Genomic DNA, 26,785 nt, shown 5'->3' on the forward strand with positions numbered 1-26,785 from the left:
TTTGCCGAAAAGTGAGCGGATGCTGAGGTATTTAAAGTGTTCTCGGTGGGAGGTTGGCGTAGTCTTGAGGTGACATCCATCACTCCCGCCTGATGCGGGGTGAAGCCGTCATCCACCCATCTGTTGACCGTGCGGCTCACTCTCATTCGCCATGACGCTCAAAAATATAACACGCAAATACCCGGGGTGTCCTCGGCGGAGGCTGCGTGCGTGTTTCTTTGTGCTGAAATCCACTGTGCTGCTGTAAACCGCAGGCTGATCAGAATAAGACGGCGAACAAAGAACGTGGCTCTGAGCCACGCGAATGCGAGTCAATTCCACCTTAAATGCAATTTGCGTCTCTGGCGGCAGAGACCATAGGCGCCATCTTCGGTCCACCTTAAGCGCACAATGTGGCAAACGAACGCAAGCGTACCAGCCAGGCTTCCGTCCTCATTCTCCAGCCGGGGATCGCACTTTGGCTTCCCAGCTTTGACACAGCGTCACTTGTGAAACAACAGAGAAGGAAAAAAAGACGCACTCGGGCCAAACCCCATCCGCACCAGCAGGAGAAGATGTCCGAGCCAAACAAGTACCGAGAGTGGATCCTGGAAACAATCGACTCTCTCCGCTCGAGAAAAGCCCGTCCGGATCTGGAGAGGATCTGTCGAATGGTCCGGAGACGACACGGGTCAGACCCGGACCGAACCAGGACAGAACTGGAAAAACTGATTCAAGAGCAGACGGTGCTCAAAGTTAGCTACAAGGGATCCATATCGTACCGAAACGCGGCGAAGGTGCAAAGGAAAAGCAGAAAGAAGAGTGAGTTTACGGCCGCTGGCAGCAGCAGCGCGGAGGCAGCGAGGGAGCGGACCAAACACGATCATCTGAACAACAACGGCGACAGTGCGCACAGCTTCACGGACCAGGAGGAGGCAGAGGAGGACTCGGAGCCCAGCCCAGATCCACACACTCAAACATCAGGCAGCACCACCGGCAAAAAGCTCAAGCCTGCCTCCAGCCCGAGTAGCGGAAACGGGTGCCTCAGTTGTGGCGCAACAACGGGCTGTGCTGTCGGGAGCGGCTGTAAAGAGGAGAAAGCGAGTGCACCGAGAGACAAGGGATTAGGACAGCAGGCGGCGGGGGACTGCCCGTCGCCCGGTTTCGGCCACAGGACAGGCGCACACAGCGGGGCTGACGGCGGCAGGACGGCTCAGAGCAAAGCTGGTGCAGTTAGCGCAGAAAAGGAGTGTGCTGTGTCCCGGGCTGACACGCAGAGCAAAACTTGCCCTGGGAGTGTCAGCAGTGTTCATCATAATCAAAGGCAGAAGCAGTCTGTGCCCCTCAAGCCCAAACTTCGAGTCGGAGGAGGGAGCACCAAAACAACGGGGAACCACGCCAACTCGGACCTGGGCGACAGATTAGTCGCTTCTGTTCGCAGCCTGTCCGAGAAGAGCCTCCGAGGGGGCTCAGCCGCTGTGACCAGAGGCCACATGAAGCCGCTTGGGCTGAAGGAGATCCTGGGCTATCTGAGCAGCCAGGAACGGCTGTCGGAGGAAAAGCTGACCCGAGGCAAAGTCAAAGTGGTCATGGAGAGAGAGGTGGCGAGGGGCAGGCTGCGCAGGACCCGCTGCGGGAACATTACTCTCCCTCTGAGGGGGGTGGTGGTAGAGGAACCGATGCCGAAGAATGCGTCCGCTGACAGACTTGCAAAGAGCGCACTGCAGGACAAACACGCTGTGAAAAAGGTGGGCAACGCTAACTTAATATTTTCGACACGTCTGGACTGTACGGGGCTCAGCGAGCAGCTTTGGCTCGATGGATTGCCGATAAATTAATGATCGCGGGTTGAAACCGCACGCACAGCATTAGGACGCGCTTCCGTCGTCCGGCGTGTGCTTCGTTTTTTCTTCTTTTCGTCAAACCTCAATGTTTCAAAAAGTGTTTGAGGGGATTTGAGGAAATGCGTTATTGTCTCGGCTGCTTGTCAGTGGGATGCGACCGTGTCTGTGTTGCGTTTGTCCTCTGTAGCCTCGCCAAATGCGTGTCTCTGTCTGTGTGTGTATGTATAGCTCGGATTCCTGCACAAAAGGTGCGGGTTACAGAGAGGAGCAGACAGCTCCGGAGCGGCTTTCCCCGGCTCCCAGGGCGAGAGCGCGCACCAAAGAGCGTCTGTGCGCGGCGCGAGCACGAGCACCTACAGATTTCGTTTCCACTTCGCTGTTTTCGGGTCAATAACATCTGATTTCGTTCCTATAAACTTTAGCCGTGCACACCGGAGCGCGGAGTGTCTGGGCCTGCCGCGCAGTAGGCGGTGTCTGTCTAAACTTGAGACGTGCCGCTGCCGCGCTCCTGTGAGCGCTGCTCTGTCGCGCAGGCCGACGGAGGACTCAGCCCCATCAGCCGGACATCGTGTTTACTCATATAATAAAAGCGCCATTCTAACGTTTTTATTATAGCCTTCCCGTTCATGTCCCACCACCCCTCCCGTTTCTTGCTTCATTAAGTCCTTTGTGTCATTTCTGACAGCGCACTCTCCTCCCTCGCGCTCTCTCTCTCCCCCCTGTGTGTGCGTGCAAACTTAGCTATAGTAGGCGGCTATCGTTATTTCTGATGTCTTTTTCCAAGTGGGGGGTGTTTATGAGCAGCACTGTCTGCCCCGGAGAAGCTCAGCAGACCTGATATGCTCTTAAACCCCTCAAAACTCAGGGAGCGATTAACTTAGCTTTAAACTCATCTCGAAAAGCAGTGCACCTCCCACCCTTTTTTTTTTTTTTTGATTGCGTTTCTTCTGATACAACTTTATGTGTGCTTGCAGCCGCCGTCACCCTCTGTCCAGGAGAATGAGCCGATGGAAACAGCCAGTGAAGAAGAGGAACGGGAAGACAACGAGGAAGAAGAGGAGGAGGAGGATACTCGGAGTTCTGAGGAGGAGGGAGGACTATCCCCGGTTGTAGCCATGACAACCGAACCAGTGCTCATTGAGAAAATCAGAGAAGATGCTGAGATCCAGAAAGCATCAAAGCAGGAGAGCTCCCAGCAGGAGCAGCAGGAGGGAGGCAAAGGTGTGTGCACTGAATGGCTGTGTGTATTCAGAGGAAGCCTCATTAAAGAACTAGTAATATTCTCACGGTTATATTAAATAGCTCTTGCTGCTGCTTCTTAAAACCTTCGAGTGGTTATTTGTTTTTTTCTTTTCAAACAGATTTCCAACTTTAAATTGGACTTTTTTAAGTTTTTAATTTTGTTTCAACAACAATTTCAAACTCCAGATAAATACTAATAACTAATAACTAATACTAGTAATTATTTAATACTTGAACAATTTTTTCTTTCTTTATGTTTTGCTATGAAAATGGGAATGTGGGCAGCAACTTATTGAACTTTGCAGACATATATAGAAATAGAGTTTGTACAATTCTGAGGTGTTTCAAAGTAAATATTTGGCTTGACCACCTTTGTTCTTCAGCACAGACTGAACTTGCTTAGGTAAGCATTCCTGTTATTTTTTTAAGTAGTCTTCAGGAATTGTTCTCCAGGCTTCCTGGCTTCCTTCTTCGGATGTTGGCTCCCTTTTGCTCAGGTCTCTGGCAAGATGATCTCACAGTGCCTCAGTAATGTTGATGTCTGTATTTGAACCTGTTGCTACTAATTTTCAGTTCAGTTCTTATGTAATTTGCCATGCATATGCTCTTTCCCTGTTTTTCTTTCTTAAGAATAGCTTCTTGATAACCACCCTTCCACTGAGACCATTTCTTATGAGGTTTCACCGTGTCAGTCCATACGCATTTTCTTTAATAACACAAAGAAATTGTGTTATCTTTGACATATTTTGTGAATTCAGCTAAATGATTGGGAATGCATTATGCATTTTTGCAACTGGGTGCTGGTAATAAAGTGCCTACACATACAATTTACACATTTTTACACTTAGGTCAGTGTTAGGGAATGTAAAAAACAAAACACCAGTCCTCTGTGAATAGCCAATTACCAGGACTGGACATAAAATGAATGAAAAAGCAACCAATGTCCAAAAGAACCTTCAAAATACCTTCCTGGACTCAAGAGCACTTTAATAAATCAGAAGGAAGTCTGGCTCCTTGGAAGTAAAAAATATAGAAATGAGGAGTAGCTCAAGACTTTTTGACAGTACTGTACACAGTAAATTACATAAATAGTTGCTCCTATGCTACCATTAAACTATTTTCAGATATAGAATTTCCTTTCTTCAGTCTTTTTGCCTTGCTTTGACTTTCTTTTTTTTTTTTTCAGGTTTGCCGGTGCTTGATTTCATCCCCGACACACCAGTTCAGGGAGCCTCGCAGTCACAGAGTAATGATCCAGTCATTGAAGAGAGAGCTGGTTCCCCTGATCAGATACCAATGGAGGTGCAAGTGAGTTTAAGTACATGTGTCGTCCACTTTGTTTTTGTTTTGTTCTGTTTTTTCGATCATTCAAAATGGTTTGACTGATAGTACACAAGTATTATAAGTCAGATATACTGGAGCATTAAATGTGAAAGTATTCTTTGTGTAGTAATGCTCTTTTCCTAGAGGAGTGGTCATTAGTGAAAACCCTAAATTACAAGTTAAATGTTTGCAAAAAAACAAAAGATGTGAATTTGGACTATTTTAACCATGAATTGACATCTACTTTTATCCTCCATGATGCTGCCTATATGATGTCAACAACTCAGTGTCTGTATCTGCTGAAACTTTCTCAGACTTTTCAGTTTTCCTAGTCAGGAACTCATTTTTCCGAGAAGTGTCTAACTGCCAACTAACATAAATATCTAATCAGCCAATCACATGGCAGCAGCTCAGTGCATATCAGCCTGTGGACATAATCAAGACAACCAGCTGAAGTGCAAGCTGAGCTTCAGAATGAGGAAGAAAGTTGATTTTCTCAATTCCCTTAAAAGCATTTTTTCAGCATCTCATAAGAAGGAAGGAGAAATCATCTGAAGGTGGAATCAGAGTTCTGCACTTACTTGGCTGATCTTAGGTTGTTAAGGAAATTTCTGTATGTTATTAGTCTGTTTAAATATACAAGCCAATTATTTTTTATCAGAGTAAGGAAAGCTACTGCTACTCCTACTACAAATATCAGTAGAAACCTTGAAATAAAAAACACTCACAATATACTTATAATAATAAATAAATCAAAACAGGAAATCCCAAAGTCAACCTAACAAATAATCAAAAACTTAGAGCACGAGAATGGAAACAAACATTTAAACCCCAAAACTCAAAATCCTGCAACTAATTACAGAAAACCCATTTCATGCTTTTCCCCTGTTTAACCTATTAAACCAAGTTTAGCACATAGTTAGATCAGTTCAAGCAACAAATCTGAGAGCAAACTTTAAGAAAACTCAATAAAATGCAACAATTGTTTTCATTTAATTTATCTTAACTCATCAAAGAACTTTTTCAAATAAATATCCATCCATCCATCCATCTATCCATCCATCCATCCATCCATCCATCCATCCATCCATCCATCAATCTGCTTATTTAATTCAGTGACACTAATAACTATAAAAAATAATAATTAAAAATATTAAAGATTTCACATTATATTTTTTTCTGCACTGCTTGTAGAAGTTATTATTTAAATGGTTTTGTAGGGTTTATAGGTCTGTGTTACAATGTAACACAATGTAACTACAACTCATGATTGTGAAGTTACAAAACTTGTATAAAAATGTAAAAAAATGAAACCTGATTTTAAGATAACTTCCTTGGGCAGTCCTGCACCACTTCCAACATTCTTGTAGATCATTCCAAGATGTTCCAAGCGACACATGCTGGACTTCCAAAAACAAAATTCCACTGAGCCAAATCTGATGAGTTGTTTTAAAAATAAATCTCAGGTACATAATGGCATGTTCCAAGAATCATCTTGTTTTCCATTACTGTTCTCCATCAAACATGTCAGGCCATTATAGTCTGTGTTAACTGAAGCTAGAGGACAAATTGTTGCTCTTAGTGTTGAAAAAGCAACAGACCTGCTTCTAGTTGGGTTCCTGTTCTGATGAGTCACTTTATGGTTGCAAACTGTGGCCTCTTTAACTAAAACTGCTGTTTGGTCACTGGGTTACAATCAGAAAACCATCTCTGAATGGGAGTGATTATCCTTGAAATGAAGGCTGTGTCAATTTTTGACACAGAAGTCAGTGTTTTGCTCTCTGCAACAGTAAAATCTCAAAAGTGCAAGTTCTCCCTTTCATTGGAAAAGCAAATATTACGTTATGATTAATGCTGAATGGCCAAGCTTTGTCACACTTAATAATAATAATTATACAATCAGGAAATGTCTTACACTGTACTTAAAGGATATGCCCAATATGTGATTAAGGGCCTGATGCTGATTAATGGGTTATTAAGGAGGAACAAAATATTAAAAAGGGTGTAAGTACAGAGTGAGCTAGACTGACATCTCTCTGACCCTTTCATTAGTTCTGTTGTTCTGATTGGGTAAGGGAGTTATACCTTTATCATGTTTTTTTTAACTTACGCAAAATAGTGCTTTTAAATTAGTATTCCTGGTAAGAGTTCTGAATGCCAGAAAAGAAGCCTCTAGCAACACTTTACATTTTTCAAGAGGTTCAAATAAATTCTAAGAAAATGTAGCAGGCAGATTACTCTTGTTTCGTAATTATTTGTTATATGATCCACACTGATCTAGAAAATGTAATCAGAGTAAACAGCAGTTTATCACACACTCTTAACATTTCTCCAACAACATACCCAAACACTGAAGCCGTGTGCATGCTGGTCATTTTATATGAAAATGGTTAAAATAAATAATTAGTACCCGATAAGGACTTTATTAGGTAACAGTTGTATATATGGTATATGAATGTTGATATACACTGCTTCAAAATGTGTTAGACCACCACCCAGTGTAAGGTTTATTAAAGGTATTTGTAACTATCAAAATCTTTTTTTTATGTTTCTATAACTGGTTAATCACCACTGTGTGCATGCTCTTTGACTGCATTTTTAATTATTGTTGTTATCCACAAATTTTAAAATTTACTGTTTTACAAAAAGCAGAAAAAACACTAAAGTAAATTATCATTTTTTAAATTAAAGATGCCAAAATACAGCTATTCACTTGCATTCCTGAACAAAAAAATTAGTCAATCAATTCCAGCATGACAGCACAAATGTGGTTTGCATAATGTGTGTATATACCTTTTTTTGAACATATACCATGCAATGCTCAACATAGCACTTATTATCCAAGCACTTCTTATGTATTGTGTATATGTATTGTGTAATGACAATGTCAACAGAGGAGTGATTTCAAATGCAATTACAGAGTTTTGCTGGTTAAAGTAATGAGAGGTTCAGTATGTGGAGGCATCCATTTATCTCCAGGAGGCTTTTCTATGCTTTCAAAAGTCGGGCAGAAAAATCCTATTACAAAAGCTGTCTAAGGCAGACTTCAGTTCTCCACCAGGGTGACTCATCAGCTTTGTCAAACTTCGCCCCCCCTACCAGTCCACTCCATACCTTTGCACATCATCATTTTTACTCCCACAGCAGATGGTCTCAATGTCCCACTGTGGTTTTGTCATATGCATCTTCATGCTGCTAGCTCCTCTTGTCCTTCATTTTAGGCGGAGGTCATATGACTCTCTCTGTATTGCTCTGACACTCCCTCTTTGCATTTAATTTAACCCCCGTCTTTCTTTCCTCTCCATGCACAGAATCAGACACAGCATGATGAAATAAACCACAGCTCCTCAGACTTTAACAGTGAGTTTCATTTCATTGATAATCTCAAACTGAGTGCATGTTCAGGTTTCACGACAAGGAATCATACTTGCCTCCTTCGTAGATTTGGAGTGCAAGACAGTGGTCGGTGTGTCGTCCTGCCTGCTAACACCCACAGCCTCCCCGAGAGACTCCAGCCGATCTGAAGAACGAGGGATAACCATTAGCAGTGGAGTGTGAGTACAATAGAGATGTTGCAGATACTGATGCATGCACACAAGCGTTAGAAAACTATGAACAAAAGTCAACAGCTTCTTTGTGTGAAATTCTGACGATACATACCAATATATATGTTAAAAATATCAATTTGGTGCAGTAAACAGATTTTATTTCTGCTTTGCTTTTTGGGTGTTTGCTCCCTTGTAAAAAAATTTGCTTTTATGCTAGCAAAACAAAGAATTCAGAATTAAGATGTTCATCAAACTGTCTTTCAACGAAAACATTTTCTCTCTTTTCTGAGTTTTCCTGCCCACTCTCTGCACTGTCCTGCCAAGTAAAAAAAAAAAGAAAGAAAACAGACTGAAACTAAAACCCACACACTCACATTTACACCTCCCATTATTCTCTTTACAGGCTCTGTCTTGTCTTGCAGTTTCTTGAAATACTTTGAGTGATGTGTTGTCCTTCTCTGTATGCTGTCATTTTCTTCAAAACAATAATAATTTGAAAAAACAATCAAACTCAAACAAGAAAACTATTCCTAAAACTAAAAACTGTTTAGATAAAAAAAAAAAGATGAATTACAAAACTTTAATAACTCTGCAACAGATTTCTCACTGCAGTTCTGCACAGACCAGTTTGCATTGTAACATTTGACTGATTAAAATTGAATAAATAAAATTGAGTTTATTTCATATTTTGATCAATTTTAGATAGACATTAACACATATTTTTTTTCTTGGTGATGCTCTGCTGAGCCAATTCTGCCGGATGATTTACTTCTTGTTTGTTTTGGAGCCTTTTTTTTTCTTCAGATAAGGTCATGTGATGAAGAAAGTACGCCCTGATTCTATTGCAAGGTTTAAAATATCAGGATCCCTTAAAAAGACACCTGGTCTTTAGCAGGTTCTAAAATTAGAACGTCAGATGAGCTAAAAAACATGACATATTATACTGTGTTATTATTTATATAATTTATAACTAAATACAGAAGCAGTGTGTGAAAAACTAAGTAAACTTTGATAGGAATTAAGAGGCAGCCAAATGCACTTGATTAACTAATCATCAGAAGGTGTGACTTCCTCTATAAAAGCAGATTTTTAGCAGTTTGCTGGTCTGGAGCATTCAGGTGTGTGTTAACACAGTGCAAAAGAAGAAACACAGCAGCAATGATCTTGGTGAAGCAATTGCTCCTGCTCATCAAACAGAAAGGGTTATAAGACCATTTCCAAACATTTTAAAGTCTATCATTCTGCACTGAGAAGTGGAAAACATTCAAGACAGCCGTCCATCTTCCCAGCTTGTTTCTGCTTTTTTTTTTGTGTTGTGTACATATTATTTATTAATGCTATTTGCAGTCAACTTTTGCACAATCTTAGTTTTATATTTTTAGTTTTTTTTGCTTTTTACTGTTCTCTACATAACATTTTTTGCACTACCTCTCGTTATAAGACCTTCACTATGGGCCTCTGGTACTTTTCCTTTGAAAATGTTGTTTTTATTGTGTAATATACCGTTTCTTTTTCTTTTTCTTGCTGCTGTAACACAGCAATTTCCTTTGCATGATCATAAAATATCTATTTGTCTGTCTGTGTAGATGTACCAGTAAATTCCTTCCATGCTTAGACCCTTCAATGCTTAGAGAAATTGCAAAAAACCCAAGAACTCGGTCTCACATTTTACAGGCCTCAGTCAGCATGTTTAATGTTAAATTCATTACAAGTCAATTAGAACAAGACTGACATGCGTGGATTCTTTGGAAGGGTCGTCAGGAGAAAGCCTCTTCTTGCTAAAAGAGGACATGGCAGCGCAACTTAGGTTTGCAAAGTTGCATCTGGAAAAATGACGAATCTAAACTGGAGATGTTTTGCCATAATGTTCAGTGTCACATTTAGAAAAAACCAAACAGCGTATGAACACAAACACCTCAGACCAGCTGTCAGTACGGTGGTCGACGGGTGATGAATTGGGCTTGGTTTGCAGCCACAGGACCTGGGCATCTGTCAGTCATTGAGTTGAGCACGAACTCCTCTGTATACCAAAGTATTCTTGAGTGAAACATGAGACTTTCTGTTTGACAGATAAAGCTTGTCCCAAATTGAATCTTGCAACAGAACAATGATCAATGAGAACAGCAACAAATCTATAAAAAATGGCTAAAAACAGAAAAGGAAGGTGTTCCAATTGCCCACTGAAAGTCTAGACCTCAACCTGATTGAAATGCTGTGGTGGGACCTTAAGAGAGCTGTGCATAAACAACTCCCCTCATTGAACTGAAGCAACGTTGTAAAGAAGAGCTGGCTAAAATTGTTTGACAGCGATGTGGCAGAGGTGGTTCTACAAGGTGACATTTATTATAATATATAAAAACCCTGAAACTCAAGGGCGGTCTACTTTCATTTTCACATTATTTTTCATGTGAAGAACATCCTGCATTTGTTTAGTGTCATATCTGATATTTGCCCATATTTGATGGACTCTTTTCAGCCAATATGGATGTGACCAAAACGAAACAATTGTACTTAACCTGTGAAATCTTAGCTTCAACCTGCAGACAGGACACAAAAAAGTTATAATATTTTAACAGTTGTGTGAGTTTAATTTCAACCTTAATATCCAACTAATCACCACCAAGCACTTAATCACAGGATATTGAGTAGTGCAATATAAGCTCTTCCCTGATTACATTATACACTTAATATAAAGTGAGACATATGATTACACCAACTGTGACACAAAAGTAATCGCTGAAACACAGGAAGTCAATGCATAGCATACTAGAGGGGAATGACTTCTGCAAGGTTAGACAAAGTGATCCAGATCAGCACCAAACTCTAATAGGTTTTTTCTCTGGCCCCAGCTCTCTACCAGTTTTATGAAATGAAAAAGCATTGATAGTTTTTCTGCAGTCATGCTATGCACTTTAGAATTTACAAAAGAGAGGAAAAATAAATCTGGCAGCACTATAACTGTTAAAATTGACTGTTTCAACGTCTCCTCCTGCATGTTTTCTATTTGACCAACTTTGTTATTTTTGCAGGCTCATGAAGTCTGAGGGCGTCAATGGGAGCCCAGTAAACTGGACAGTGTCAGATGTTGTCAGTTATTTCACAGCAGCGGGTTTCCCTGAGCAGGCTGCTGCGTTCAGGACCCAGGTAAGGCTGTGATCCTCCTTAGTTGCCACTAGAGTGCACCATACAGAAGCTCAATGGCTTGCACTTCACTTTAAACACTTGTAATCAACATGCACCTGCATGCGCTGTTTTGCTCTCTTCATTAGGAAATCGATGGAAAGTCACTTCTCCTCATGCAGCGTAATGATGTTTTGACTGGCCTGTCAATCAGACTTGGCCCCGCCCTCAAGATCTATGAACGTCATGTAAAGGTTCTGCAGAAAACACACTTTGAGGATGACGACTGCTAACAGCATGAATCAAATACAAGCAGACTGTTGTGTTTGTATCTACATATAGCTAACATAGTATAAAAATGCATGCATGATATACAGTACAATACACTTCACTTTTCATCTCATGTCACACAACACATGCAAACACAAAAACACAGGTACACACACACTGTTGTTTCTTATCCTCCTGCCTCTTGACATCAGAAATGAGACTGGATTTTTTAGACAACAAGGATTTTCTATCAGAGCACAAGTGTCGGAGGGAGAAAGCAGCAGAGATTTTCAAACAACCATGCAATTTCTCCTTTAAGACAAACAACAATTAAGCACTTTGCAATTGTACTGATTAAACTGTGCAAAATGTTTTGGTTTAAGCTGTCACTTCATGCTGACTTTTATGCACATTTTGAAAGCGGTATGTTTTTTTTCTGGGACTTGGGGAAGGGGTCATTTGCATTGTTGGGCTATGATCTGAGAATGTTCTTGTTGGTGTGTACCTTTCCTTCTACAAATAGACAGAACATGTTGAAAAGGACAGCAAAGAAATTAGAGGTTGACCGGATTTAAGACATTCCCAAAGCTGAAGTAGGTTGATGATGGCTGGCATGATGAACCTTTATATTGTTCTCTATGTTTAAAACAAAACCTGTGCAGGGTTATTGAAATTTTGGAAATGGTTGCTGGTCAAAGCAATAAACTGACTAAGATGTTTGAGAGGCTTTTTGGACCATGTCAGCTTGTCAGCTGGTTGATTTTGTGTAACTTAATATCTCATGTGGAAAAAGTTTTTTTTAAATCTGCTTAGGGCTATGCATCACCACCTTATATGCTGGTTTTACAGAGATACACTTTGATATTTGCTTTACATCAGACTTTACTTCTTTAATAGACACCTAAAATCGCATGTCACACAGAACTGTTTAACTGTCTTATGTAGGTCCAGTTTTATAGAAATTATGAGTAAGCTGAGAGCTTTTTTCCTAAACAAACTAAATGGATTGATCTACTGGGAGTGATCCGCTCATCAGTGATGACTTAGACAAAGAGTGTAATTTTTAAGTGTATTTAAAACTGTTTAAGTGTATCTTTAGTTATCATGACATCTTGGACCAGAGTTAAGATGTTGTGATTTCTTGAAGACAGTTCATCCTCAAATCCAATTAAAGGGAACTATTTAGTACTTTATTACTAAAAGAGATATTGCAGCTCAGCTGAGGGGGATAATAGTCGCTTTCTTTGTAGTCACATTGAAAAGATTGATGGGTGTAGCTCAGTAGAAAGAAAATTGTTCCTAACAGAAACTGGATTTTTTTTTTTTTTTGTTATTTTCACTGAGTCACTGCTGAATTATTCCAAATGAATGAAATTTGGACTCTGGACGCCTCCTCACTGATTTTAGATCAAGAAATCAAGACATGGTTGAAGTGCAGGCCTTCAGCTTTAACAAACAAATTGGAATAACAGCTATTTTTGTACATAGTCCTCAGTTTCCAGAGGCTAAAAAGTAATTGGACAACTGACTGACAGGCACCTCTATGGTGATGCTGTTATCTTCGTTATTTCATGACAAAGTAAACAGATAAAATATTTGTTGCTGATTCCAAGTACCAAGCTTGCATTTGGTAGCTGCTCACTGGAATTCTCATTATGAGGTCCAAAGAAAACTGAAATATTAATCAACCACTAATTAAGTATTTCTAAAGTGCACAATCGAGAGACACCTTCATGAATGAAAATAGGGTTTACAACAAAGTTCAAACTTCTTGTTATACACAAGAACAAGAAGGCCAGATTACACCAGAAATGATCTAAAGGAGCCTGCACAGTTCTGAAGAAATATTGCAAAGAATAACCAGAATGATGGAAACAGAAACATACCATACCACGTCATCCGTCAAACATGGTGAAGGCATGTAATGGTACGGACATGTGTAGCTGCCAACACAACTGGACCTCTAGTGTTTATTAATATTGTGATTGCTGATAAAAGTGGCAGAATTAGTTCTAAAGTGTGCGAGGCATTGATCTCCACTGAGGTTCAGGTTCAGCCAAAAGTTCGAAACTGATCCGAGAACCATTCAATTTGAAAATGGATAGTGAGTCAAAGTACAGGGCAAAAGCTGCCCAAGAGTTTCTCAAGGTAAAGAAATGTGAGATTCCTCAATGGCTAAGACAGTCACCTGACATGTTTTTAGTTATTAAATATAAAAATGGTGGCAGAAAGACCCACAAAGAGCAACAGAAGGAGCAACAGTAAAGTCCTGGCAGAGCATCTAAAGGAGTAAATGCAGCATTTGATGATGTCAGTTTTCATCCAAATATTAAAACACATCTCCGATTTATTTTGCTTTTTCAGGCTAATGATAGCTTCCTTCACTTGCATCAACACAGCTTTGGACCTCATTGAGAATTAAATGCAATCCTTTCAGGGGCTTTTATCAGCTGTATTTATCATGGAATAACAAGGGAACAGACCTCATCTGATTACAATCATACTTTTTAGCCTGCAGTAGGCATTTGGTAATGTCCAATGGTTCTAGGCTTCAAGGTTTCCAGCAAAAGTAGTTTAATTAATCCTTATTTTTAAATTTTTCTTATTCAGTTACTTTTGAGCCTCTAAAATCAGGGGCTTTGTAGAACAATGTGTGCGAAACAGGTAATACAATACTTAAACTTAATACTTAAAATCCCTCAAATGGAAGTCTGCACTCGAGTCACATCTTCAATGCTTGATTTAAAATCTTCTGTGGTGGTGTGCAGCTCTCTAACTGTTCCCAATATTCATCCAAATATTTATGGTTTTAGACACCAGAGAAAAAAATATTTCAATTCGATTTCTGTATGAACTTCCTCTTTTATATGACAGCATATGTCAGATCATCATGAATCAACCACTAGCTTTAAATGCAAAGTCTTTTGTATGGTATTTTTAGCGTACTAGCTTAATCGTTGAGAATGATTTAGCTCGATGTCTTGAAAACATTTTAGTGCTGTTCAATCAACACCAATGTAAGATAAAAGTAAAACAGGATGTAGCAGCAAAAGGTAGCATGCCTTACACACACACACACACACACACACACACACACACACACACACACACACACACACACACACACACACACACACACATTTTATTGGCCCTAAATATGTCTTTATTTAATGTAGGTTATTTATTTGTGTATTATATGTCAGTTCCAGACACATACTTAAGGTAATCTTAACTTGCTTCTGTTAGCTAGTTACACTTGGCAGTTAATTTTTAATATTTAGTAAATAGATTTTAATTTTGTCATACATAACTAGGAAAAGCTTGAAGGGACAGGCAGCTGGTTCAATCTTTTGCCTTCCTGGGTCTATGAAAACACCTGACTGTTGCTTTTAACAGGGACAGTGCATTTTGATGGACGATATAAAAAAACATATGATAAAAAAATCCCAAATTTGAGCAAGAAACACTAAAAGCGCTTTACTTACATAACAAAGGCTCAAGTCTTATAGACATGCTTACTTCTTTTGTTCCTATAGATATTACTGATAGTCAACATTAAAGAAGAAAATACTGCCTTTGTGGCCTATTTAATATAGAAAACACCTATGAAGCATCTAAATATCTCTGTGAAACCAGCTGCAGAGTAAAGTTTTGTATATATATATATATGTGTATATATATATATATATATATATATATATATATATATATATATATATATATATATATATATATATATATATATATATATATATATATATATTAAAACCCATTTGGCTGATTGTTAATTACTAAGATTACATTATTTACTGAGAGATGTTGTGGGTAAAGTTGAGTCGATCAATCAAGTGATCTCATACCACCAGCATTTTTTAATGGCTTTTATTGACTGATAACGACAAAAGGCGACCAAATGTGTCCAGTTGTCACATAATTTATTTCCATCTGTATTGTAACAGCATACATTCCATGTTTATGATACAAAAAACTGTAATTTTGTCTCTTTGTCTTATTTTTATTTCTTTTTTTTTCAGCATATCCAATACATTTCAACGTACACTGATGCGTAAATCAGATTCAATGTTTCTTTGTGCATTTAAACCTCCTCTACCTCTCACTGTCTTTCCAATAACTGAGTTTGAAAGATTACCATTAGAAAGAAGAAAGTGTTCGATGTGTTGTTAACATCATTTCCTTCTTGTTCATTAAATCTGGGAACAGCTCGAGTCCTGATTCTCACAGGGGGAATGTACAGTATGTTTAAGCCCTTGTAGCTTGTTTCCTTTCATTTGTTTAAACAATTTAGTAATAAAACATAAAAAATAAAAATAATCCACAGTGAGTGAATGCTCAGTTGTTTGCAAGCTGTGGTGATGTTTTTGTGAGTGTCCTTGAGAGGGTGTGTCTATGTATGTGTGTACTAAACATAAATACACCAACGGCCGAGAGCAGCCGGAGCACAACAGCAGTTCACTTGAGTCACGGTGACAAGGAGTCGAAGGACAATGCTGTATTTTAGAAAAGAGAGGACTCGTCCAGGAGATAAAACGGACGATATGTCGGTTCTTTTGAAAGCAGAACTTATTATGACCCATAAATATTTCACAGCGTTTGAGGCTCGCTCAGCTCTTGCTTGCATTTGTTGGTTAGTAGCAGGAGGAGGAGGAAATATCACACTGTATCTGTTCTGGGACACTCTCCAAGGTAAGTGTGCAAGGAAATGTGTGTGTGTGAAAGTGTGTGTATGGGTCCACCCATGTTGGGGTTATAATAAGACAGAGAACTAGATGGACATATTTATACCTCCGCTGATAAACAGGCAGGCAGCACCTCCTGTAAACATGCTGCTTTAAGAAAACAGAGGAAAAGAAAAAAGACTCTGACTGCTGGGAAAATATCAGAGCTTCAGAAAGACTAAAACCTGAACAGCGCTGGTCAGATCAGAGGGAAATCTGAGCTCTTCGGTGCTGATTAGAACTACACAAGATCAACTTTTGAATCTACGAGGGCAAACACCTACAGAAGACAGTGAGGGAGTGAACTCTGAGGGTGAAAAATTGAAAGAGATCTAAAGTGTGACAGGACAAAGAGGAGCAGTCATGCCAGGCTCAGGAGGAGCAGAGTGAGCGAAACAGCTGCTTTGTGTATGCATGCGTGTGTATGTGTGTGTATGTGCTTAGTCATGCATGTTTCAATACGCAGTAAAACATTTTAAGGAGTAAAGACATTTTATCCAATATGGATTTTTGTGTCATGAAACTTTGAATAATGAGAAATCACAGTGCAGCTGTTCAAGATCATGAAATGTTAAAACTCCTGTACAGTGAATTATTGATAATCAAATAATATTTTCATGTTTATGAAATCAAATAGTTGCTATGTGCAGAGCCACACAGATTCTAAATACAGCACAGAGTCACATGAGGAAATTAGAGCTTCACGTACATGTGAGAGTGCCATAATGCGTCTCTTGTTTGGAAGCCCAAAGGGAGAAGATTACTCCACTGCTATCCTGAAGCAGAAGCATAGACCAAACAGGCTCATTGTAGATGAGGCTGTCAGTGAAGACAGCAGCATTGTCAGCCTGTCACAGGTGTGTGTAAGGTGTAAATATAGCCACACAGAGTCCTGTTTGTCTTCTTGTTAGACTGTTAGGCTTATGTGTGTGAGTGTGTGTGTGTTCGCATTAGCGAAAGACAGAGGAGCTCCAGCTTTTCCGAGGAGACACCGTGGTGCTGAGAGGGCGGAAACGACGGCAAACAGTGTGCATCGTCCTGACGGATGACACCTGTGGAGATGAACGAATTCGGATGAACCGTGTGACGCGCAACAACCTGCGTGTCCGGCTTGGTGACATCATCAGGTGCAGTGGACCTCGTGCCTGTGGCTTTGAGTGTAGTGTGGAGCTATGATTTTACCATAATCCACAGGTGTCTGCTGATGTGCGTGTCATTACAGTATCCATGCCTGTCCTGATATCAAGTATGGGAAAAAGATCCACGTGCTCCCCATAGATGACACCATTGAAGGCCTATCAGGGAACCTCTTTGATGTTTTCCTCAAACCGTACTTTCTGGAGGCTTACCGGCCTGTGCACAAAGGTACAGCAACACCTCAGTTGCTAGTTATAGCACAAAGGTCACGTTATAACATAAAACAGAAACTCAAAGAGCACAAGAAGCTGCTGTGAATGTAGTGGCTTCTCCTTTTCATTGTTAGGTGACATCTTCTTGGTGAGGGGAAGCATGCGAGCTGTGGAGTTCAAGGTGGTGGAGACGGACCCCAGCCCTCACTGCATCGTTGCCCCTGACACAGTCATCTACTGTGAGGGAGAGCCAATTAAGAGAGAGGTCTGTGAGAGATTAAAGAGTCTGCTTTGTGTGATGTTAGTGTGTGTTAACATTTAAAGAACTGTAAGAAAACCCTTTTATATCAAAATTCTCCTATCTGGGGAATTATTGCAAGAAGTATTGCACCAGTCACAAATGACTTTCTTGTTTCAGGATACTATCAAATTTATAAAAATGGCTTAAAGGGACCTTTGACGACGCAAAGATATACGTGCATGCTGTTATGCATAGCCTGTTCTGATAAAATGAATTAATATGGATTCCTGAATTCTCATTACTAAAGTCTGAATAATCTTCTAGACTTCAGTAAACCAGTTATGACAACCTCAAGCACCCAAAGAAATCTCATCGCCTCATCTTTTAATCAGTACATACAGTAATAAACTGTCAGGCTTTCTGGTGCATGACAGGATGAAGAGGAGAGTCTCAATGACATCGGCTACGATGACATTGGAGGCTGTCGGAAGCAGCTGGCCCAGATCAAAGAAATGGTGGAGCTTCCTCTTAGACACCCAGGACTGTTTAAGGCTATCGGAGTTAAGGTATCATGTACACACACACACACACACATGAAGTTCAAAGACAATTTATCATCCCAGCCACCAATAATAGTGATTGTTTCCATTTTAACATGGCATCTTTTTGCATTACTTGGTATGTTCTTCCCTTCTCTCTCAGCCCCCCAGAGGTATCCTGCTGTACGGCCCTGCAGGAACAGGAAAGACCCTGGTGGCCCGAGCTGTAGCAAATGAAACTGGTGCCTTCTTTTTCCTCATCAATGGTGAGACTTTTGTCTACTGAGGCCTGAAAATGCTCAAATCTAAAGCACAGAAGGAAATAAATGACTCTCTGCAAAGCAGAATATTATGCAAATAAATGCAGCAAACAAACAAAAAATACTAGTAATAAATTAATTAAAACTTTGAGTTAATATGGTTTTGCATTTCTTTACTTTTGTACAAACTGTGCTCCAGTTCTTTTTCTGTTAAGTGTCGATTAACCAAGAGATGTAATATGAATTGAACCTTCTTTGAAAGGTAAAACAGAAATGCACAGTAAATAGAAAAAGGAAAAACAACAAACGTTTTACTCAAAAACTCAAAATCTTAAAAAAAAAATAAACAGAGAGAAAAATTAAAAGGGGAATTTATTCATTTATTTACCTTTATTCAACCTGGAAGTTCCACTGAGATCACATCTCTTGCCAAGTTAGCGGTTATATATTCAAAATCCATTAAATACAACATAAAGTGCAAGATATGCAATAAACTAACAACACACCAATAACTGCAACAAAGAATACTAGTGACCTTTCAAGAAAAACTTTTAAAATGTAGTCAGCTGAATAACGAGAACCTGATGGAGGTTATAGTGGTAAATAGTGGTTCTCTTGTTCTTGGCCCTGTGCAGGAGATGTTTGTAAAGTATCATTCTGTGACCAGGTCCCGAGATCATGAGTAAGCTGGCCGGAGAGTCAGAAAGCAACCTAAGAAAAGCATTTGAGGAGGCGGAGAATAACGCCCCTGCCATCATCTTCATCGATGAGCTGGATGCCATTGCTCCCAAGAGAGAGAAGGTAAACATGAGGGGACAATTCAAGAAACCTGTTTCTGCTTGGTCAGATTGTGTGTGTGTGTGTGTGTGTGTGTGTGTGTGTGTGTGTGTGTGTAGGTGTGTGTGTGTGTGTGTGTATAAATGGTCTGTCGACCAACTTTCAGGCATTTTTTTGGCAATCTAAAGCACTGTTTGGATTTCTGAATACTGGCTAGTTAAAATATGAAAAAAGTCTAGTCTCATGTTTCAGCACAAACTAATAAAAACTCTTCACATTGCAAAAAATAATTAGTTAGTTTCAATGGGTGTGGAAAGGGCCTGAAGGTGGGTCAATGGACCTTTTTTGGACCATTACAATTTTAGGCAAATCCGAGTTGGTCAAGCAGAAAATGTTCTAAAAATTTGCTGATTTAAGAGGGGAGTGACCTAATCCCCTGTTGTTCTCCTGTGTCCATGTAAATAACAGCTAAATGTTTTTGACCACGTGTGAGTCTGTGTGTATGTACAGACTCATGGTGAGGTGGAGAGGCGTATAGTGTCCCAGCTCCTGACCCTGATGGATGGCTTGAAGCAAAGAGCTCATGTGATTGTCATGGCTGCAACAAACCGACCAAACAGTGTGGACCCGGCTCTGAGACGCTTTGGTCAGGAGAACCACACACACACACACACACACACACACACACACACACACACACACACACACACACACACACACACACACACTTACAAATATTGCAATTTCTTTCCAGGCAGGTTTGACCGTGAGATTGATATTGGAATCCCAGATTCGACTGGTAGATTGGAGATCCTGCAGATCCACACCAAAAACATGAAACTGGCTCAAGATGTCGATCTGGAGAGGGTGAGCCAGTGGAAAATGAATGAATGCTTTAATAATATAAAATTAAAACTGAAATGGTGAGTTAAATAATAATAAATAAATCTGCTATTTTTTCATCAATCACCTTAAAGGCTCAAGCAAAAAAAGCCAACAACTTTTTAAATTATGGAGTTTGTGAACATTATACCAAAGCTAGTGGCTTCATAGTGTAGTAGTTTACACACAGTTACCAATCAAATGAAACATCCCTGAAGGGTGTAAAAATCTGCTAAACCACATATGTGGAGCTCTCTGCCGTGATGAAACCTTGTGACTAAGGGAACAGCTGAAAGTAGCTGATCTGATAACAAAATTAATATATTATAGCACTGTACTGGTAACAAGTCTAAAAATTACCACTAGAAAGTTAAGGTGAGCATTTTTTGCAAGTAGAGCAACCAGAAGCACATCCTGTACCAAGGCCAGTGTCCTATTTTGCAATTATAAATAAACTAATCAGGATGAAAACATGCATTTCTCTACCAAGGATCCACCTTGGCCCTCCTGCCCTGGCAGATGAATAAGGATCCTTAGGTGCAGTAGGTCTTTTTGATATTCTTGTAATACAGCTTGAACTTATGGCAAGAGAGTATCATTTAATTAGAGTTATTCCCCATAAATGTAAAGACTCTGATGATTCGTTATAACAGTTTTTACTGAAATAAAACTGAAATTTTAAATGGACTTTGTAATTAAATATGAAATCAAACATTTGGACAATGCCTCCTTTTGTTGCTGTAAGTGTTGCAATTCGTATTAGACCGTATGCATTATAATATCAATTGTAAACATAATCTTCTCTGAGAAGGGGCGATATAGGAATCTATGCAACAAACTAATGATATTTATTCAAATTATTTCTTTTAAATTAATCTTTTTTTTTTATCAATATAGGGTCAGTTTAATTTAATATAGTTGAATGTTAGGGTGATATAAGCAAACTCACCAAATACTTAAACTTCTGAACCTTAAATTTTGTTTTCCTTTTAACTGATTTAATACTTTTATGTGCTATTTTCTTCTTCTGTAAATACTTTTGTGATTCTTGTCAGTAAAAAAATTCTATGAATAAATATTATTTACTTGCTTGATACTTAGTATGTTAATATTAATGTGATTTATTTAAAATACTCCAGATTGCCACAGAGACCCATGGCCACGTGGGTGCTGACCTGGCTGCTTTGTGCTCAGAAGCTGCTCTGCAAGCCATCCGGAAGAAAATGACCCTCATAGATCTGGAGGATGAGACCATCGACGCTGACCTGCTCAACTCAATGGCTGTCACTATGGATGACTTCCAGGTACAAAAGACATGAATACACATAAATTTAGCTCTTTGTGTTGGTAGAACTATAAGAATTGAGTGAAAGAACAACATATAACATGAATGTGAGATGCATATCACTATTTCTTGAGGAATTAATAAATGAATAGATATGCATCTCTTTACCAAACATCGCCCCACTTTAGTGGGCTTTAAGTCAGAGCAACCCATCAGCTCTGAGAGAGACGGTTGCAGAGGTGCCTCAGGTCAACTGGGAGGACATCGGCGGACTGGACGAGGTCAAGCGAGAACTCCAAGAGCTTGTCCAGGTGGAAGAAACACTCATGCATTAATTTTGCCACAATACTACAAACACAAGCTCAATCCACAATCTGTGAATCTTCATCTTGCTTCACCATAGTACCCTGTTGAGTATCCTGACAAATTCCTGAAGTTTGGAATGACCCCATCTCGTGGAGTTTTGTTTTACGGCCCTCCAGGCTGCGGGAAAACCCTACTGGCTAAGGCCATCGCCAATGAATGCCAAGCTAACTTTGTCTCAATCAAAGGACCTGAGATGCTCACCATGTGGTTTGGAGAATCAGAGGCAAATGTTAGGGATGTGTTTGATAAGGTAAGAGTGGAGAGAGGAAAGTGTGAGCTCAATACAGACTAAAGTACTCTATCAAATCTGTAGTTCTGGCTTTACACTTTAACCTTTCTTGACCTCTTGACCTTTTCCTTCTGCCTCTAGGCCAGACAGGCAGCCCCCTGCATCTTGTTTTTTGATGAGCTGGACTCCATCGCCAAATCTAGAGGAGGCGGTGCAGGTGATGCTGGTGGTGCAGCTGACAGAGTCATTAACCAGATACTCACAGAGATGGACGGCATGTCGGACAAAAAGAACGTCTTCATCATCGGTGCCACAAACAGGTGCACACATTTTTGCGTGTCTGTATCGTACAGATGTTAATAAATGAAACTCTTTACCGACTTTTCTTCTCACTTTCATCCTTCCTCTCATCATCCCAGGCCAGACATCATAGACCCAGCCATTCTGCGGCCAGGTCGTCTGGATCAGCTCATCTACATCCCGTTGCCTGATAAGCCATCTCGCACAGCAATTCTTAAAGCCAATCTACGCAAATCCCCTGTTGCAAGAGTTAGTGATACAAAAACCAATTGCTCTATACAGTTAGATTCATAAGTTTTGTAAAATTACACAATTTTGATATTTTACCCATGTACACCACCACAGTGGATATTGAACTCAATCGAGGTGTGATTGAGGCGCAGACTTGCAGCTTTAATTTAGGGTGTTTAACCAACAGATTGCATTAACAGTTTCAAAACGGCAGCAGTTTTTATGCATAGTCCCCCATTTTCAGAGGCTCAAAAGTAATAAGACAAACTAAAATAATATAGGAACTGCTATTAATACTTGGATGAAAATGCGTTGCTTTCAATAACTGCCTTAAGTCTAAAATCCATGGACCTCGCCTAATGATGTGTTTTTTCCCCTGATACGCTTTGCCAGGCCTTTACTGCAGGCTAAAAAGTAATTGAACAATTAATTCAGAAGCAGTTATGTGGCCAGATGAGTCCTGCTCCCTGAGTATTCCATGATAAATTAACCAGATAAAAGACCTGTAGGTGATTCCAAGTGGTGACGCTGCAATTTGTTCACTAGAGCCATCAATATGAGATACAAAATGAGACATTGAGGAAAGTGAGGGCAGCTATAATCAGACTGAAAAACAAAATAAACCAAAAATTAGGAGCAGCTAAACCAACCATCTGAAACATTTTTCAAAAAAATTGAATGTGCTGGTCAACAACAAATTCCCTGAAAAACCAGAGAAGACAAATAAAGTGGATGATCAGAATGATTCCCTTGTTTGAGAGGAAAAACATCTTGATGCATTCTCAATCATCCAGGAAAGTAAATCTCCAAAAGTTGATTCTGTTCATCTGGACGTAGCGTTTTGTGAGTCTCCCACAAAACACTACGTCCAGATGATTAGAATTAACTTTTGGGGAGAGGAAAAACAATTTCACAACATCTAGCCAAATCAAGAATACTCTAGAAGAGGCAAGCATATTATTGCAAGTCTACAATCAAGAGATGCCTTCATGAATGGAAATCAAGTGAGTTTACAACTAGGTACAAACCACGTATTACAATCCAGGATAAGGTCGGATTACATTTTGCCACAAGACATATAAAATCCACTTCTGGAAAAAAATATCTTGTGACAGATAAAGCCAAGACTGAGTTGTACCAAAATGATGTGTAGAGAAGGAAAGAAACAGCTCCTAATCCAAAGCGTAACACATCATCTGTAAAACATGGTGGAGACACCATTATGGCATTGGCATGTACGGCTGCCAGCACAACTGCGACTGTTAAAGATGATGTGACTGCTGATCAAAAAACCAGGATGAAATCTCAAGTGTCTCCTCAGATTCAACTAAATGCTGTGAAACTGAACAGACAGTGCTTCAACCATATAAAACACGCTTTTCAGTTACTGAAGACAAAACTAAAGGCACAAAAATAGCAACTGAATGTGGCTTCAGTAAAGGCCTGTCACAGCCTCTCTAGAGAGGAAACACAGCATTTGATTCCCATTGGTGCAAGAGTTTGGAATTTTTCCTCATTATTCTGAAAAATCCCTGTATTTACAGTTATGTTAGTTTGTCAAATTAATTTGAGCCTCTGAAAATGAGCAGACTGTGGATAAAAATGACTGAAATTCCTAAACAGCTTCAACTTTTGTTGAATCCCTTGACTTCAATCAGATCTTCACGGTTTGATTTAAAACCCACTGTGGGAGTGTACAGAAACAGAAGTTATTTTTTTACATTGTCTTAGTTTCTGTCTTTTACTCTTCCTCTTGTCTTCAGGATGTGGATCTTGAATACCTTTCTGGCATCACAGATGGATTTTCTGGAGCTGATCTGACAGAGATCTGTCAGCGGTCCTGTAAGCTGGCCATCCGTGAGGCAATAGAGGCCGAGATCAAGGCTGAGCGTCAGAGGCAGAACAGACCAGGCGTCCCTATGGTCAGCTGCTCAAGCTTGTTTACACCAAAATATAATGTGTTATATAAGAAAATGCTAATTGGGCTTCTCTGGCTTTATTTTATTATCTCTACAAATCACATCTCAAAGTTGTACCAGGCTGTGTGTGCATGGTACAGACAGAGACTGTGGGAGATAAAACGTTCCCTAAAGGGCGGCTGTGTGTTTTGTAACTTTCAGCCTTTGGACTGGGAACACACACACACACACACGCACACACACACGTTCAAAGTGTATTATTTTTGCATGAAATCCTTATCTGTTTTTTGTTTTTTTTCTGACTGCAGGATGAGGACTTTGATCCAGTCCCAGAGATCAGGAAGGACCACTTTGAAGAGGCGATGCGATTTGCCCGTCGCTCTGTTAGTGACAATGACATACGCAAATATGAGATGTTTGCTCAAACTCTGCAACAGAGCCGAGGTTTTGGAAACTTCAGGTGCACATGCTTATCAAACATGTAGTTGTGGACAAGCCAGTCTTGTTTTAGTTGTACTTGAAACTCTTTTCTCCCCACCCAGGTTTCCTTCTGCTACTGGTTCCCAGTCTGGAAGTCAAGGTTCTGGATCTGGGAGGCCGAGTCTGTACAGAGATGAAGGCGATGATGATCTCTACCAGTGACAAAAACTGCAGTCAGCTACTGTGTACTGCATCTCTGGAGGAATGAGACAGATGATTAAAGGAAGTAAAAAAAAATTGTAAGCAAAAAAAACAAAAATAAAGAAAAACTTTTCAAAATTTTAATAAAATCATAAAACAAGAGGGTGAATAATAAATCATTTTCTGTATGACTTTATCAGTCTCTCACATCATTGGGAATTTTGGCCCACTCCTCTTTATAACATTGTTTCGGCTGTGCACAGATGGCCTTACTTTTGAATACTTTGATACACAGCAAACTTCATGGGTGACTAAATTAGGTGTCCAGGTCCTGTGTCTATAAAACAAACCCAAATCATGACCCCTCCACCACTGTGTCTGTCAGTTGATATGATGTATTTGTATTTGATTTACTGTGTTTGTGCCATATGGCTAAATATCTCATGTAAAATCTGTCTAAGGATATTGTTCTAGAAGTCTTATTGATTGTTTGGATGCAACTCATGAACATTAACATTTAACATACTAGCTGAGGTCACTGTGGAGATGTAGCTCTTAGGATTTTATAGTTTGTCTGAGCATTGCACGGTCTGACCTTGGGGTGAATTTTTTGGGTGACTGGTGTCACCTGAATGCTCACACCTGAATGCTCCAGACCAGCAGAATAATATTTGTTTTACTGTCCCCACGCAGTCAATTTATAAAACAAGTCTAAAATCTTGTTACCCTAACAACATGCTTTGGTTGTCACTGTGATCAGTTTGCACTTTTCTGTTTAACAGTTAAGAAATGAATAAAAACTTCTTCTTCTTGAAAATTTGTATTTTATGAGTAGCGTTAGCAGCAGTGAGTCTCTATATGACAAAGCTTGACTCAGCCAGCAGAAGGTCTTGGATCAAGCTACAAGCTAAATACAGGCTTATTTTAAATTCCTTTCACGCTCACTGGCAACATCATGAAGATGTTCACACTGTGCTGACAAGTAGTATACTGAACGTGATTTGTACTGTGTACCAAATACTATTATATAAGAGCTTTTTCACACAAGTGATTTTGCCATGCACTCAAAAAAATGAAATTGGGTGGTTGTTAAATTTACAAAATTCAAACTTGTAATGTGAACAAAATAATTTCATGTTTCTGTGCTGAACATAATTAAATCATGTAGGATCTGCATGAAATCCAGCAACTTAATTTATTCTTGTTGAGATGACATGATACAATCTAATAAGAGTGGTTAGTTGCCTGGATTCACAAAATTCACAAGATCACACAAGAGTTCAAACCACAGGAAAATCACTGAGGTTAGAAGAGACGGACAACCATACACACACTACGTATATGCCTCAGCTATTTATTGTGGTTTTTAAAATTCTATATAAAGCCTTGTAATCATAGTTTCCCTATTTTTTTGAAGTCTAGATTGACAGCTCGGTGGCACAGTGGTTAGCACTGTTGCCTTGCAGCTTGGGACCTTGGGTCAAGGTCTTGGGTTCAAATCTGCAATCTGGCCAAGTTTGCAGTGGGTTCTCTCTGGGTACTCTGGTTTCCTGCCGCAGTAATTAGGGTTAAGTTAATTGGTGTTTCTAAAATATCTGTGAACATGAGGGCAAATGGTTGTCTGTCTCTCTGTGATAGACTGATGACCTGTCCAGTATTCTGCCTCCCACCCTATTACATCTGGGATAGGTCCCAGCCTCACTGCAACCCTGGTAAAGATAAGA

The 26,785-nt window shown here is 39.8% G+C and overlaps 2 protein-coding genes across 5 annotated transcripts; both read left to right on the top strand.

The window, feature by feature from the left end:
* The first annotated feature begins 43 nt into the window (after positions 1-43).
* samd1b (sterile alpha motif domain containing 1b) lies at positions 44-11,708 on the top strand. Of its 2 annotated transcripts, none has more exons than XM_085163689.1 (7): positions 44-1,727; positions 2,798-3,044; positions 4,252-4,379; positions 7,700-7,748; positions 7,831-7,942; positions 10,966-11,080; positions 11,206-11,708. In XM_085163689.1, exons 1-7 carry the CDS (start codon positions 555-557, stop codon positions 11,347-11,349), a joined length of 1,968 nt encoding a protein of 655 aa, XP_085019815.1. In that variant the 5' UTR covers positions 44-554; the 3' UTR covers positions 11,350-11,708. The 2 variants fall into 2 exon arrangements, with proteins under 2 accessions (XP_085019815.1, XP_085019816.1); XM_085163690.1 differs by having other exon boundaries at positions 4,252-4,373.
* Positions 11,709-15,085: 3,377 nt separating this feature from the next.
* Positions 15,086-25,878, top strand: LOC146516496 (transitional endoplasmic reticulum ATPase). Of its 3 annotated transcripts, XM_085163634.1 has the most exons (18): positions 16,048-16,448; positions 16,808-16,919; positions 17,017-17,189; positions 17,285-17,427; positions 17,546-17,676; positions 18,087-18,218; positions 18,355-18,457; positions 19,119-19,252; positions 19,739-19,874; positions 19,983-20,095; positions 21,250-21,414; positions 21,584-21,706; positions 21,799-22,011; positions 22,132-22,310; positions 22,410-22,539; positions 24,285-24,443; positions 24,749-24,900; positions 24,983-25,878. In XM_085163634.1, the coding sequence occupies exons 1-18, from the start codon at positions 16,426-16,428 to the stop codon at positions 25,080-25,082; spliced, it is 2,421 nt and encodes an 806-aa protein (XP_085019760.1). In that variant the 5' UTR covers positions 16,048-16,425; the 3' UTR covers positions 25,083-25,878. The 3 variants fall into 3 exon arrangements, with proteins under 3 accessions (XP_085019762.1, XP_085019760.1, XP_085019761.1); XM_085163636.1 differs by lacking the exons at positions 16,048-16,448; positions 16,808-16,919 and adding an exon at positions 15,086-16,030; XM_085163635.1 differs by lacking the exon at positions 16,808-16,919.
* Positions 25,879-26,785: the final 907 nt, after the last annotated feature.

The sequence above is a fragment of the Neolamprologus multifasciatus genome, chromosome 6, assembly GCF_963576455.1.
Source record: "Neolamprologus multifasciatus chromosome 6, fNeoMul1.2, whole genome shotgun sequence".
NCBI classification, from domain to species: Eukaryota; Metazoa; Chordata; class Actinopteri; order Cichliformes; family Cichlidae; genus Neolamprologus; species Neolamprologus multifasciatus.

Coding starts and splice junctions, on each gene's coding strand:
- samd1b (XM_085163689.1), top strand. CDS start 555: ATGTCCGAGCCAAACAAGTACCGAGAGTGGATCCTGGAAACAATCGAC. Junction 4,380..7,699: donor CAATGGAGGTGCAAGTGAGT/TTAAGTACATGT, acceptor CTCCATGCACAG/AATCAGACACAGCATGATGA. Junction 7,943..10,965: donor ATAACCATTAGCAGTGGAGT/GTGAGTACAATA, acceptor TTATTTTTGCAG/GCTCATGAAGTCTGAGGGCG.
- LOC146516496 (XM_085163634.1), top strand. CDS start 16,426: ATGCCAGGCTCAGGAGGAGCAGA. Junction 16,449..16,807: donor CCAGGCTCAGGAGGAGCAGA/GTGAGCGAAACA, acceptor CTTGTTTGGAAG/CCCAAAGGGAGAAGATTACT. Junction 21,707..21,798: donor AACTCCAAGAGCTTGTCCAG/GTGGAAGAAACA, acceptor GCTTCACCATAG/TACCCTGTTGAGTATCCTGA.